Here is a 15,539-nt window from a genome sequence, read left to right as displayed (position 1 = left end):
GGCATGGGGATTCAGTGCGTGTCTGTGTGTGATAAGAGGTTCCTTAACTTGAGATATGCTGTCCCCACAGCCCCCAGTTCGCTGATACACACGTGTGGTTTTCCCTGGGATCAGAGGTTCTAATAATGGGTCAGGGCCTTGGTCTCTCCTGAATGCCATGGCTGGGGTCCATCCAGGGAAGCAGCTGGCATCAAGGTGGATGTTTCCCATTGGCATCAGCTTCCTTTGGTCCACTGGTCAAAGAAGTCCAGAGCCCCTTGGGATATCCAGGTCTCCTGGGCAGCCTCTGGTTGTGCGTGCAAGGAGCCCCCTGAAGGCCCCCCTTGCAAAGCATCCACTCTCAATGGGGTTAGCGGTCTACCTTCTGCTTCTGCTGCCTAGTCCCTGTAAACAGGTCTACACTGGGACGGAGAAGTGCAAAGGACGGAGGGGTCCTTAGGACGTGCCAGGTGCGTCACCTATAAGGATTGTGAGACTCCAGGAGGCAGGGGCTCTGTCTATCTTATTCACGCCTGTCTTTTCCCAGCACCTAGCACAGTGCCTGGCATATATTAGGTGCTCAAAAAAATTTTTCTGGAAAACTGAATGAACACTGTGAGGGTATCACTATTATCCCCATTATGCAGAAGCAGCAGCCCCCTGTTATACTCTCCATTTCTGCAATGCCTGACACACTTATCATTACTTGTTCAAGTTCTTTTTCCCCTGCCAAACCTTAAGCTCCAGGAGGGCAGAGATTGTTCTCTGCTGTATCCCCAGCAGCTAGCACAGTGCCTGGCGCATAGTAAGTGATCAGCAAATATTTCTTGACTGACTGACTGAATGGATAGATAGATGGATGAAGCTCAGAGACATTGTGTATTTTACTTAAGCTCACAGAACTAGAGTTGAGCCCAGTCTCAGTGACCAGACCATGAAGTCCATGACGGCAGGGATGGAGGATCATAGGATCCGTAGCACCACGGACAGTGCCTATACAGAGCAGGTGCCCAATAAATACTTAATGAGTGAATAAATGACTCACAGACTGAGCTTTTCAAAATTATTATTTTGTAACACTATTTAAGGAGATAGGGGCCTCATGTGCAGACATATCACAGGTCCCATTTTGAGAGAAGGCAGCATTTAAAGACACGGGCTGTTTTTGGTAGCAAGGATTAAAGGGGAGAAAATAGGAGCAGAGTGACTGAAATGTGGGCTCGTTTCTCTGTGGGTAGAGTGCTAGCCTGCTTCGCCTCACCAGTCAGTAGGAAGCGAGTTGGTAGCCACAGAGCATAGCGTTTCCAGCCACTGATCACTGAGACATCAGGGTAAAGGCGGCCGACAGAAGCAGAGGCAGCCAGACCTTCAGGAGCCCTGAAAGGAAAGTGATTACAGGTCTGCTGCTAGCACTGATGTGCACATTTTCTGTGGAAAACTAACATAAACTCCTTCCTCTAAACTGACCAATAGGAAAGGACACCCTCTCTGGGCTGATCAGTTAGAAAAAGGAAGCTTTCTCTTTATCTGTCCTGAAAACCAGTTAGAAAAAGGTGCCCTCCCAGGTGGGCCAATCTGAAAAGGGCAGGCTTTCCGCAGGCACTAGCCTTGGTATCCCCTCAAAAGGGCACTCTTGTGCAGTGACCACCTTACTCAACCTTGGTGCCCTTGAGGGATATTCACAAAGGGTAAGCCTCTTGGGGATACCTTGACTCTCCAGCTCTGAGCTCACTGATACTGGGATGAACTTGCTCAGGTCAAATACTAGGCTGGTGTAACAACCTGCTCGGATCTAGGTGCCAGGAGCCAAGCAGGACAAGAGTTACATGGATTCACTTTTTGTCCAGATTTTCAGTCAATTCAGTGGCCATAAAAATCAAGGGCCGTGAAAATGCTGCCGGTCCCCGGCCTTTGTGGTCAGAGGAGCAGAGAAGCAGAAAAATAGTGTTTCTTGTTTTTCTGCTGTGTTCATCCCGGCACTAAGCATCCTGAAAAAGGTGTCAGAGATGAGCCTTGAGGCTTCAGGAAGTGCTCAAGGTTCAGACCTAGAGTGTGTGCTTGTTCACTGTGTACAGGTGTATAACAAGCGAGTATATGTCTGTATATACAGATATGCACACATGCAGCTACAGCTGTCATGCACCTTTGTGTGTGAATGTGAATATGTGCACGTGACCTCGTGTGTGTGTGAACGTCTGGGTTATGTCTGTTCTTGTGCACCTGTCTGTGCGTGCCTGCATCCATGCACACCGTTGTGGGACAGCATGGCTATGTGTGCAGCCCCAGGTCCAAGACTTTCCGTAAGTGCCGTCACCTCTTCAGAGCTCAGCTCAAGCAGGCCAGGTACTCCAGCATACCCTGGGCCCACAGATAAAAGCCCCAGAGGAAGGTTGTGGTGCAAGTCCCTGTGCAAAGAGGCCCTGAACTTACCTGAGCTACTGGGAGCAGCCCTCGAGACTGCGGCCTGGCTCCCTGTGGGAGGAAACAGAAGGATCAGTGCGTGGGGAAGCCTGGGTGAAGCCCCTTCCATCTGCTCTTCCTTGCAGCCAGAGTGGTCTTTTTGAAACCCCAGTCTGATCATGTCACTCCCCTGCTTTGGACCCCTCAGGGGCTGCCAGCTACTTTCAAGAGAAAGGCCCAAAACCTTAGCAAGAACCACATGTCAATTATATTTCAATTAAAAGGAGGGGGAGGGGGAGGAGGGGGGGGGGGAGGAAGGCCCCCTGCCGAGAGCTGGGCGGAGCAAGACGTGTGGGCCTGAGAAGCGGGAGAAGGGAGAAGGGGAGGGGGTGGGGGGAGGAGGGGGAGAAGAAAGAGAAGTACTATAAGGCCTCACATGGTCTGGTCCCCAACCTGCATCATCTCACCCTCCTCCTTCCAGCCTGCCTGGCCTTATCCCAGTTCCTCTAGCACGGTAGGTTCCCTCCTGCCACAGGCCCTTTGCCCATGCTCTACTCTCTCCCTGGGATTCCTCCCTCCCCTCTGCTTCTCCTGACCCCTCTTAGTTAATCCCTTCTCAATTTCCAAACCTCAGCTCCATTCTTCCCCAATCCTCCTCACTAGGTCTGCTTCCCCTGCCGTAAGAGCTCAGAGTTCCTGATCCATTTTCGTGACTGCACTTATTGCAACTGCAGAGATACATGATTATTTGAATGATGTCTCCCCTACTGGTCCAGAAGTGCCACATGAGCCAGGCTTGTACCTGTTGCTGCTCATCCTGAGACCCTAGCCACTAGCACAAGGCCTGGCACAAGGCAGGCATGAGAAGACAGCTGTGCAATGAATGAATGAATGAGGACCGGCAAGAGGCAGGCAGCTTATAGTCTACCTCGCCTCGCAGGATTTACTTGCTCCAGTTCTTCAGACCCCATTAAGACCCCAAGTGCCAGGTTCTGTCACCCCTCCTCATCTCCAGAGAACATTTCTCGCCAGGAATGTGGGGAAGGGTGGGGCCCTCTTACCTTTCCGTGTGATGGGACCCAAGTTTAGGACATGGGTTTGGTCTATGAAGCCCCCACTGCGGAATCTGGTCTCGGAGCAGGTCTGCAGGGAGAGGGTGACAAAGAAACCTTTCCACAAGGGAGACTGAATGTGGCCCTGCCAGGGGGAGTGGGCTACAGCCTTCACAGGAGCAACCTCCTGCCTCAGGCTGGGACTTGAGGATGGTAGAGGCAGGGGTTGTTAGGAGATCGGTGTACGTGGGCTCATGTCCCAGCTCTACCATATGTTAGATGTATGATCTTAGGAAAGTCGCTGAGCCTCTGCGCCTCTCTCCCCATATAGAAAAAGGGACTGGTAAAATACCTCCCTCCCAGAGCTGCTGTGAGGTATTAAAAAGTTAACACACATAAGTCGCACTCGGTGCTTAAAAATGTCAGTTTCTGTTATTAGAACACAAGCTTGCAGATAAGCCAGAGGTTCTGCTGCATTGCCCTGACCCCCACCTGACTTCCCCACAGCCTAGGTCTCCTGCCCGGCCACAGCAGCCTCATATTATTGCTCTGCCTACCCCTGTACTAAAACAGAAACATGTTTATATGTTTTCTTTGAACCTGTGGCCAAATGTCTTCCGTTATGGGAGCTGGGCGTGGCGGAGGGCGTGGCGGAGGGCGTGGCGAGCAGGCTGAGGGAGGGGAGGTGACTCACAGGTTTGCACTTTTCATTCCCGGTGTCGCAGAGGTACACTTCACAGTGCAGGTAGACCAGGTCATGGTTTCCAGCAAAACGGAACATCTGGACAGAAAAGCGCCCCTGAGGGGACTCCCCATTCTCCTCCACTTGGATGGTTGAGTCCTCCGCGCGTGGGCATCTGGGAAGGTTACGTCATATAACATGGTCGGTTAAGCAAACACTCTGGGGCCAGACTTCCTGGATTTAAATCTCACTCCACCACTTATTAGCTCTGTGACCGTGGGCCACTTACTTAACCTTTCTGAGCCTGTTTCCGCATCCACGCAGGAGGAATAATAATTGTAGCCCACACCATAAGATAGTTGCAACGATTAAATGAGTTAAAATTACAAAGTACCTATTACACTATGTGACGTACAATAGGTGATACATATATATGATTCTAAAGTAAAAATGTCATCGGTACAGAGCTGCAACCATCCTAAAGTCAGCACTTCCTGATTTCCCAGGAAATGGCATGCAGGAATCATTACCTACCATTTATTGGCTGTCCACTGGTGCCTGGTGTTAATTTTAACAATGGAAACGTCTGAGCACTGAGGGCCACTGACCAAATTGGAGTGTGTATGCTCATCTACACACATACACAACGCACCCAAACACATGGATAGAAACTCAAAACTGCACGTTCGGAGACTCACACGGGTGCTGGGCTGAAGCAGTACTCTCAGCGGGCAAATCAGGTACCCTGTCTGCTCTTTCACATGATCGGCTCAAAATGGATTTAGAAAAGGGGCTGAAGGCTGACTGCATAGGAGAACCGAGAAAGGAACTTCTGGGGGTGGTGTTCACTCTGCTCTGTGTCCCCTACAATTCAGATCTGACTTCGCTTGGCAAAATAAAAACCCTGAGGTTAAGGGGACCCACCTCATGAAAGGCAGAGAGAGTGGCATCCAGCACTGCCCTCGGCAGCCCCAGGCACTCAACCCAAGCAAGGCACCTACGTGTCTCCTCTAGCTGCCCATGGTCTCCCCAACTTGTCTCCTCTTTACACACCCCGTGATATTCTGAGCCTCTCACAGACTGCCGGTCCTCAGCCCAGCTCCCACCCATGCCACGGCAGAAACACAGGGCCACAGCCAGCATTTCTTCATGCTTCTTTTTCAAAACTTTCCAAGCTTTCCACAATGTACACGCTCTACCTTTATACTCAGACCAAAAAAAAAAAAAAAAAGCTTAAAAAATCCCTGCACGGTAGGTTTTATTTATGCCTATCTCACATATGAGAACATGAATATCCAGAGAGATGAGCTGACTTGTGTCTCAAACTAAGAAATAGCAAAACCAAGATATGAACCCAAGTCTCCATGATGCCCCAGTCGAGGTCATGCCAGCATTTTCCAAATTTCAGTTCTTTTTTTGCCTTATCCGGAAACCGTCTCCATGAATGTTTTCCTGTTTCCCAATATCTGTATTATTATTCTACATTATTATATTATTATTACTATTTTTCTTTAAATCTACACACCTTTTTACTGAAATACATCTATGTTTTAGAAGATCACGACCACAAATAGCAAACCAGCATTAGTTGCCATACATAAAACATGAGCATACTAATAAATATAAAGTAAAACAGTGCTATTATATTTTACTTAGACACTGTTGACTGTAAAAGGCCCCAGACAGACTTCTGCTCTCCTTTCTTTTTGTTACAAAGGGAGATTAGCAAATAACAGAAGTGTGAGCATCAGGTGAGCACCCAGCTGAGACTTTCCCCCTTGATTTGACCATGCAGATTCTAAGAGAACTGAAACAGAAATAGGTCAGTGTCTCCTGGGAGTGCTTTCTCTGATTGCACTATTAAAATTGCAAATGCCCTCCCCTTTTCCTGCTTAGGTTTTTTTCCATAGCCCCTTCATCATTAATATGCCATGGATGTCACTTTTGTTTAATTGTTTGTCTCCCTGCTTAGAATATCAGCTATATGGGGGCAGAGATTTTTATCCCCTCTATTCACTGTTATTCACACAGCCTGGCACACATAAACTTCCAAAAATATCTGTTCAATTTATGAATGAAACTGTGAACTACTTTCTCACAGTGTGGTTCATGGTTCTCTAATGCACTTGAGTCAAAAGCAGCCCATCTGTGTCCTCCCCGTTTCAGTTGGCCCTTGGCTAACCATACCTCCACTGCACTCCTCCCAGCCAAGTGCCAGCCTGCTCCTGCCTGGGGCCTCCCTCTCCATCAGGTTTCTCATCCTTTTCTGAGTCCTGGACCCCCTCCACCATCTGGTGAAGCCCATGCTTCCCTCCTCAAAAATAATGCCTTAAATGCATGAACTAAATTACATAAGATTATAAAGAAAGCCAATTAAACATAGTTCTTAAAATATTAAAACTTTTGATACATGCATTATATATTTACATATCTATTATATAAATGTATATATATATTTACAAGTACATGGATTTGATATTACATCAAATAATATCTAGTAGAAATTCTAATATTATAGTAACTAAAAAGTATTGATGTGTGCAAATGTTTTCATATGTCCCGCTAATACTTCTGTGGTTGCTTGCCTATATCATAATGAAAGGCAATGCTAAATTTCAGCTAGAGGTGAATGAATATAAAAATGTACTTTGTACCCATCCAAGTCCAAAGACCCTCCCTGCTCCAAAATTCCATCCATGGGCCTTACCTGTCCTGGATGATGAAATACTTCAAGGGGTCCGTGGCATTGCTGCTGGGTGTGGCATAGCAGTTGGTCATCAGCAGTGCAAACCGGGACAAGTCGCCCCCATCCAGCATGGTGCCCACATAGAGAAAGGCCTCGGTGGACAGGGTCACGGAGGAGCCTTGGTAGGGCTGTATGTAGGCAGGGCTCTGGAAGAGCGCCATCCACACGGTGAACGTTCCGGTCCCACCCATGCTTATGTTTAGGGAGCTGCAGGAGGAGAGGGGCTGGTGAGAGAACCAGAGCTGAGAATAGCAACAGATAGGTCATCCTTTCTGGTCTGCATTCCTAAAAAGGTCCTGGCAGTTACTTGCATTTTTATCCAGCAATGGGACTGGAACCCACCAACCATTGCTCTGCAAACTACAATGAGCACACACAGGTCACTTAGGAATCTTGGTGAAATGCAGGTTCTGGTTCTGTAGGTTTGGGGTGGGGCTCAGGGTTCTGCTTTTCTAACAAGCTCCCAGGTGATGCTGCCGCTTCTGATCCATAGACCATATTTTCTGTAACATGTCCACCCCCTCAGGTGTGGCCCCTGCATTCAAGAAGTGCAGCAAGCACTTTCTCTAGGGAATCACCGAGATTCCTTTTTTTGTCTTAATCTAGAACAGTTTAAAAAGATGGGCTATGAGTCCTACAGGCCTTAGTCAGAGTTCTGGCTCCACCTACAGCAGAAGATTGGGATTTTTTAAATGGGTTATTTTAAATCACATTAAAAACAGCCACACTGATGTAGACTCCATGGGATTATCCTACAAAGGACACTGAAAGACTGATGCCCGAGGAAATGGGGTACATGAGGAATAGTAATGTGGAAGTCCATTTCAGAGGTGAGAATGGGGTTATTGGTTTGGACTTGGTTAGACTGGAATGAGATTTCTAGCTCAAGCCAGAGAGAGATCTGCATACAGATGTGTTGCTCCCTGGAACCTACCAGGCCTGGGACATGGCCATGTTGCTCTAGGGCACTGCTTGGCCAGGTGATGCTCCACACAAAGGCAGACAATGAGTAACTGTCTTCCTTCAAGTCAGCCAAGCACCCTCATCAGTGCCCAGTGCCCTTCCCCAAGTCTGGTTGGCCCAGGGGACATGTGACCATGGGCAAGCTTCAAAGAAAAGGTCATGGTAGAGTGGGGACTCTACGCCTGATGTCCTGGGTTTGAATCCCAGCTCTGTCACTTACTAGCCTCTACAACTTTGGACAAGTTACTAAACCTTCTTTGACCTTTAATTTCCATATCTGTATAATGGGAATAATAATAATACTTACACCTCCTGGGGTGCGCTAAGTTTTCAATGAGATGTTCCATGTAGAGCACTTAGCACAATGCCTGACATATGGTCAGCTCTCAGTAAACACTTGTTATTATTACAACTATTATTTTTTTCCAGTATCAGCTTCATTGGCTTGTGATTCATCCTATTCAGAGATTTTCAAGTTTATTCAGCAACAGGATTCTTTTATTCTTTTAAATAATAAAACTGATACAGAAGATGTGGTACATATATATACAAAGGAATACTACTCAGCTATAAAAAAGGATGAAATAATGCCATTTGCAGCAATATGGATGCAACTAGAGATGATCATACTAAGTGAAGTAAGTCAGAAAGAGAAAGACAAATACCATATGATATCACTTATATGTGGAATCTAAAATATGACACAAATGAACCTACCTATGAAACAGAAACAGACTCATGGACATAGAGAACAGACTTGTGGTTGGCAAGGTAGAGGGGGTTGGGGAGGGATGGAGTGGGAGGTTGGGGTTAGCAGATGTAAGCTTTATATACAGGATGGATAAACAACAAGGGCCTACTGTAGAGCACAGGGAACTATATGAGTAACTGCTTAATGGGCACAGCGTTTTACTTTGGGGGGATAAAAATATTTTGGAACTAGAGAGAGGTGGTGGGTATACAACCTTGTGAATGCCACTGAATAGTTCACTTGAAAATGACTAATTTCATCTTATGGATATTTTACCTCAATTAAAACAAACAAAAAGAAGTGACTGAAATCAAGGACCTACTGTATAGCACAGGGAACTCAATATCTTGTAATAATCTATAATGGAAAAGAATCTTAAAATGAATATATATATATATATATATATATATATATATATATATATACCTGAATCACCTTGCTGTATGTAGAAATTAACACAACATTGTAAGTCAACTATATTTCAATTTAAAAAATAGGAAAAAAAATAAAACCTCATGTGGCACTCAATGTGGGTGGAAGCTTTCTGGTTCCCACCCCTAAATCACCTCGTTAAAGACCCTCACACTCCAAGAAGCATAAATTAAACCCCTCTTTATTCAAACTCCTTCTATTTACAGAGAAAGAAACTGAGGTCCAGATATGGGGTACAACTTGCCCAATCCCATAGCAGGTCTGAACTGAGACCTCTCCCTCCTTTCCTCTGGTCCAACCACCCTACCCCTCTGATAAGCCAGGGACCCTAATATTGGTCTCACCTCTGCAGAGCACTTTTGTGCTTCTAGGAAAGACAGTCCAGCATTGCCAAACCCATTTCACATATGAGAAGACTGACACTCAGAGTGGGCCATCAACTTCCCAAAGCCATCTGTGTGATGGAGCCGGGATTTGAAAGCAGGCTCCAGACTTCCTAGCTGGGCTCCTTAGGGGCTCCTTAGGGGCTCCTTATGGAGTCCAACACTACCTCCCAGCCACCCGCCTCCGCCCAGCTTCTTATGGGCGGCAGTTGACAGGGAAGCTAAGGGCCTGGTGCCTAAGGGGTTGTGGGGTGGAGCTGGCCAGGGACGTTGGGGACCCTCTCTGGCCGCACCTGACCATTGGCTGCAGGGAAGTCTTCAGGCTGACTTTCATGTCCAGGGGATAGGAGCACGCAAAGTTGATTTTGATGTTGTGGTCACGGATGATGAGCTCATCTGCCAGGTAGAGAGTGTTGCTGTATGTGGCATGAGTTGCATTCCTCTGTGTTAGGGTGGGGAGGTGCGGGGAGGGAGGGTGGAAAAAGGGGCATAGAATCTGAGTAAGATTCAAAGCCAAAGGTGTTGAAACTGCCCTCCCAGTTTCCGTGAGCACGACTCATGTGCTAGCCCCCTTCCCTCACCCCAGCTAAATGCTCATACTGCATCATTGCACTGGCCCTGCAATGACCCTAAGAGGCAAGGCAAGCACCTCCCTGCCTCTTGAAAGGAGACAGAAGTTCATGGGAACTGCGTGACTTGCCCCTGGTACAGGGGCTCTAACAAGCCTGGACTCTTCCCATCACCCCATGCTTCCTCTCGCAAACACTACAAAGACTGAAAACCACGCACCGAGTCATCATTAATGGTGGAACTTCAAAAAGCCATATCTGGCAAATGACAATTTTTTTCCTTGTTTCTTTTGTCCTCTTTCTTTTTCTTGGGGGATGAGGGAGATGGGAGGAAGCAGAGCCCACTCACACAAGTGTTTACCTCTGGGTCCCTTTGGAGGAGGCTTCTATAGCTGAGGTCCTAGGTCTACAAACATCAGTGATGCAGACCCTGCCTCCCAGGATGGCCAGAGACAAACAGATCTGCTTCTGAACTCAGCGCTGATATTCTACCTACTGGCTTAGAATAGTCATTGCACTGTCTGGGCCTTACCTTTCCCATCTATAAAATGGGGAACTATCACTATGGATCATCCTCTTATTTGCAGCTAACATTTACCGAGCACTTACTATGTGCCAGTCACTGTCCTAATCATTTCACACACATTAACTCCTTTAACCCTCTTAACCCTATGCAGTAGGTACTATTATTACTCCATTTTACAGCTGAGGAAGCTGAGGCACAGCTAGGTTAAATAAGTCACCCAAGCTCACACAGCTAGCAAGTGGTAGGGCTAGGCCTGAACCAGGCAGTGCTCTGACCCTGTCCCACACTGGCCAGAACGTACCGTCATCACCGTCCCACAGGGCCCATCCCTGGCTGGGGTCACCACGGACATCCAGTCCCGGTCGCCCCTCTCAGTGAAGCCCGAGCACTGGCTGTCCCGCAGGTACATGAAGACCTTCTCAAAGCCCAGGTTCTTGAGCTGGCACTTGCCCAGGGACAGCTTAATGTCATTGACCCCACATTCCAGCCTGCGCTCCAGGAGAGAGAGATCTGAAATGATTAGGGAAGGCAGGATTGGAGGGAGGCCTGGGACCACAATTCAGGGTACAGCACATCCCCAGGGCCCAGGCCCAGCTAGCCAGGTTGGCCACCAGCTGGGGGTACTCAGAGTCACTTCGGTCTCCCGCTGTGGTCTCCCTTCTGAGAGAGATGGAGACATGAGACTGGATTCCCAGCTCACTGGATGGATCCACATGACCAACCACCAGACCACGTTACCCTAAGAGTAGGTTGTATACAAAGAACAGTATTATCTTTGGGTCGTTCACTGCCCAGGCATTAAATAACATTGAATCCCAGTAAAACAAAACAAAACAACAAGCAAACAAAAAAAGCTAATAAGTTAACTGCAATTTCTTTCCATCCTTTCTACATCAAGGAGACAGTCCTCAATAGCTGCTAATGTTTTCAGTGCCCTACACTTGCTAATTTTCCTTTGAAACAACAGAGCGCAGACCTCTGGCTAAGTATTTGCAGCACATAACAAAATACGGTCGGACTTTTTAGATTACACAGCTGCTGAAATTGAATAACTTTCTTTCATTGTATTCATTTTTACTGTTACCGTCTACGTAGGGTAAGTGTTACTTCCCACAGACAGACACAGCAGTGAACTTCAATGTCCCAAGTTTACTTAAAAGAAGGATGTGACTAAAATCAGGACTGGAATTTGGGAAATACTAGCCTGCTTCAGTCATTATACATATGGGGAAACAGGTTTAGAGATGGCCAGGGCCGTGCTCAGGGTCCTCAGCTGGTCAGTGGAGGGCTGGGCCCAAGAAACTGCAGACTGCGGGCCACACCTGCGTTCTTGTGCTGCAGGAATATGGTTCAGGTAGCCTCGGGCCAACAGGTGGCAGCCACCTGCATATCCACTGTGGTGCAGGGGGCCTCAGGAAGAAGGCTGGGGGTGAGGTTTTTCCCCAAGCTCTGGAAGCCCAGAGAGCTTCTTTCTGGATTGAATGGATATTACCGGACCGGCTTTCCACTCAGATTGGATAATAAACATTCCCTGGATCATCCCCACAGGCCCCCAATTCCCACACAGGAATGTGTCCCTCCCCTGGTCGCTGACATTTCTCAGCACCTTCCCTCCTCCCCGCTGGACTCACCGGTGATGCTGAAGTCCTGTTTGCACTGGCAGTGCCATCTGCCATTATCCGATTTGCAGTCCTCGTCTACACTGCACTCCTCACACGTCCCCTCCACGGAACCGGGGTCTGCAGGGTTACAGACAGACAATCAACAAGGATGCGCTCCAGTCCCTCGAGGCGCCCACGCAGCCCGGCTGCGGTGGCGGGGAGTCACCCACTCACCTGTGCAGTAAGCCAGATGGCACTCGGGGGGCGCCGTCAGGTTGTACACGTAGTAGCCGCCGGCACAGGCCTTCACCTGGACGAGCGTGTCCCACAGGCAGCAGTGGCCGCTCCAGTGCGCGCAGGCCCTGCGGCTCACGATGCCCTCGCTGCTCGACGGGTGCGTGCCATTGAGCCACATGGGGGCGGCCGTGTTGCAGCGCAGGACGGGCACGCAGGTCTCGGCCAGGCGCACCCCGCCCTGGCCCACGAAGCGGTACCAGCCGGCCACGTCGGAGTCGCAGGCGTAGCCCGCGCCGTACTGGGCGCTGCGCCAGTACTCGTCCAGGATGCGGTAGGCCTGGCACGGGTCGGCGCACACGAGCGTGTCGCCCTCATGCACGCAGTCCAGGCCAGGCCCGCAGGAGCCCGGGGAGCACTCACAGCGCCTCCCGTCCCCCCAGTAGCCCGCGGGGCACACACACGAGTAGTTGCCCTCGCTGTTGACGCAGGTGGCCAGGGTGTGGCAGTGGCTGAGCCCTGGCTCTGCACACTCGTCCACGTCCGTGCAGCCGAGCTCGGAGCTCAGGCGGAAGCCTTCGGGGCAGACGCATGTGTAGGAACCTGGGGTGTTCACGCAGCTGCTGGGGGCGGAGCAGTTGTGTGTCCCAGGAGTGGCGCATTCGTCCAGGTCCTCGCACTCGAGGCCGTCGCCAGTGAAGCCCGCCTGGCAGGAGCACGTAGTGGCAGCCCCATCCTCCGTGCAGGTGGCATTGCTGTGACATTCAGAGCAGCTTCCTGGGGACAGAAGAGACCAGACTCAGAGTGGAGGCCGCTAGGCCACTGGTCACCCAGACTCTTCCCGTGTCCCTTAGGGTACCCACGTTCTTTAAGACTTAGTCCAGAGCCGACCACCTTCGAAAGAAACAAACCAAACTCCCCTGATGGTATCTAAGCATTGCCTTCAAGCTGTGTCTTCTTTTCAAATGTCCACCTTTCCACCTCCAGAGGAATAATGCAGAATTCTTGACACTTTGGTAGCACTTAGGTGACCCTGTCACCCCTTCCCCGACTGGGTACATTCTATGCCTTTTGCTCAGATCTCCTTCCCTGCTTCCTCTCTCTATCTGGTGGTGGCAGTCACACTTTGTTCCTCTGTGACAATAAAAATAAGATTGTATGGAGAAATCCAAACGAAACTTCTGGCCAACCCGTTAACAGTAAAGATAGTGAGCTGTTGTTTATTAAGCACCTAGTATATGCCAGACACTGGGATAGGCACTTTCTATTCATTATCTCATTGAATCCTCTCCAATGGCCCTAGAGAATGACTTTTGTATTTGCCCTTATTTTAAAGGTGAGGAAACAAGATTCAGAAGTTTTAAGCCACTTGCTCCACTGGTGAGCAGCAGAGTTAGGACACAAACCGAGGTGGCAGGACCATAGAGTGTGTGCTCTTAACCACAACAACACGATGGTATTTACTCTCTGTCCCAAAGTACCCCAGCTGGGGATTGTGGGGTGGTGGCCAGCTCCCTTCTCCAAGGAAAAGCTGAAGAAATGTACAACCCAATGGAATGGTCACTTAAGTGTTAAGCGGGAGGTATTTGGGAGCCACCTGGGTGTGTTCAAATCTCCTGTGTGGTTGAATATGTTCTTGACCTTCCAGTGAAGTGCCAGGGGGCCTTAGTGATGTTCTAGACTTTTGTCTCTCAATATGTGATCCAAGGACCACAGCATCAGCATTATCTGGGAGCTTGTTAGAATGCAGAGTCTCAGGCCCCACTCCGGACTTACTGAATCAGAGTCTGCATTTTAGTAAAATTCCTGGGTGAGTCCTATGTACATTATAGAGTAAGAAATGAATTTAGAATAAAGACTGTGCAAATCCCAAGCATAATAGGAGAGGGATCGAAACCGCCTCTGCTAATGTGGGCACTGCTCACTATACGCACACAGCACTTACTCGCTGCCGAGGTGTCAGAGGCTGCAGCTATGATGACCCAAGAGGTCACCACCACTACCACCCACATTAAGGTCGAAGAGTAGAGCCACTTCATCTTTTCTGCTCTTCTCAGCTACCTCTGGTCTGGGGAGACTTTCCCAAAGGCAAGGAAAGGCTGGCCTCTTGGGGTTTCCAACTTGTCCTTGACACCTGAAGTCCTGTGAACAGAGATGGATGGGATAAACACACGATCTAACTCCCAGCCCCACAGTTGGGAAGAGTACTTTGGTTGTGCACTGCGTAAGTCCAGGAGATGCCATTTATGTGAACCACAAAAAGTGTGTATTGTTGTGGCCCTTGCTTTGGTGGGGTTTTCCCTTCTGTGGCCCTGCTCTTAACTCCCACTCACATCCCAGCATCAGCTTCCCCAGTTTCAGTGCATTTGGAAGAACTGAATCTCTCATCTGGAGCAGGAACCAGCAAGATGGGGGAGTGTTCTGGACTCACCATCTTACTGGAGGCAGCTTTGGGTCTTAACAGCCAACTCCTGATCCCCTGATGGGAAACTCTGAACTTGCCCAGATACGTTTATTCATTCAACAAACATTTATTGAGTAGTTACTACGTGCCAAACAGGGAGCTATGCACCAAGGTGACAGACAAAGCCCCTGACTTCATGCAACTCACATATTGTAAAGAAGTGGCTTGAGGTAAGCAACTTGAGAGGTGATTAACCTTCGTAACGTATTTTAATGTTTCCAGAGTGCTCACTTATTATTTCACCCATCTGGCAAAATAATCTACTATTACCCCAATTTTTACAGCAACAAAATAGCATAGCATGGTGGTTAAATATGTGGGACCTGGAGCCTGCAACCAGGATTCAAATCCTTATTTTACCAATCACTATGATTGGTAAACTCATAGTGTAACACTGGGCAATGTATTTCAATTCGCTAAGACTTAGTTTCCTCATCTATGAAATAGAGATCAGTGCTTGCACAAACTGAGTGACTACAATGCATCAGGCTCACTGACAAGAAGTCCCCTGTCATCAAAGAACCTGTGTCCTAGAAAAGTGTTTTGCAAGCCTTTGAGACAATGATCTGCTATAAGGAAATTAGTTTATGCCATGACCCAGTACAGCTGCTTGTATACACACACACACACACACACACACACACACACACACACACACACACACACACACACACACACACACACACACACACACACACACACACACACACACACACACACACACGCACACGCACACGTGAAATGAATGTTTTATAAA

At 48.5% G+C, this 15,539-nt stretch overlaps 1 protein-coding gene across 1 annotated transcript; it reads right to left on the bottom strand.

Moving 5' to 3' along the window:
• Nucleotides 1-1,024: 1,024 nt before the first annotated feature.
• Nucleotides 1,025-14,460, bottom strand: UMOD (uromodulin). Its single transcript, XM_007466913.1, has 10 exons — nucleotides 14,264-14,460; nucleotides 12,319-13,095; nucleotides 12,115-12,222; nucleotides 10,785-10,993; nucleotides 9,682-9,830; nucleotides 6,821-7,066; nucleotides 4,126-4,288; nucleotides 3,441-3,522; nucleotides 2,410-2,451; nucleotides 1,025-1,356 (listed from the first exon to the last, which is right to left on the bottom strand). Exons 1-10 carry the CDS (start codon nucleotides 14,355-14,357, stop codon nucleotides 1,295-1,297), a joined length of 1,932 nt encoding a protein of 643 aa, XP_007466975.1. The 5' UTR covers nucleotides 14,358-14,460; the 3' UTR covers nucleotides 1,025-1,294.
• Nucleotides 14,461-15,539: the final 1,079 nt, after the last annotated feature.

This window comes from Lipotes vexillifer, unplaced genomic scaffold (assembly GCF_000442215.2).
Source record: "Lipotes vexillifer unplaced genomic scaffold, Lipotes_vexillifer_v1.1 scaffold232, whole genome shotgun sequence".
Lineage (NCBI taxonomy): Eukaryota > Metazoa > Chordata > Mammalia > Artiodactyla > Lipotidae > Lipotes > Lipotes vexillifer.
This window is presented reverse-complemented; position numbering and strand designations above follow the sequence as displayed.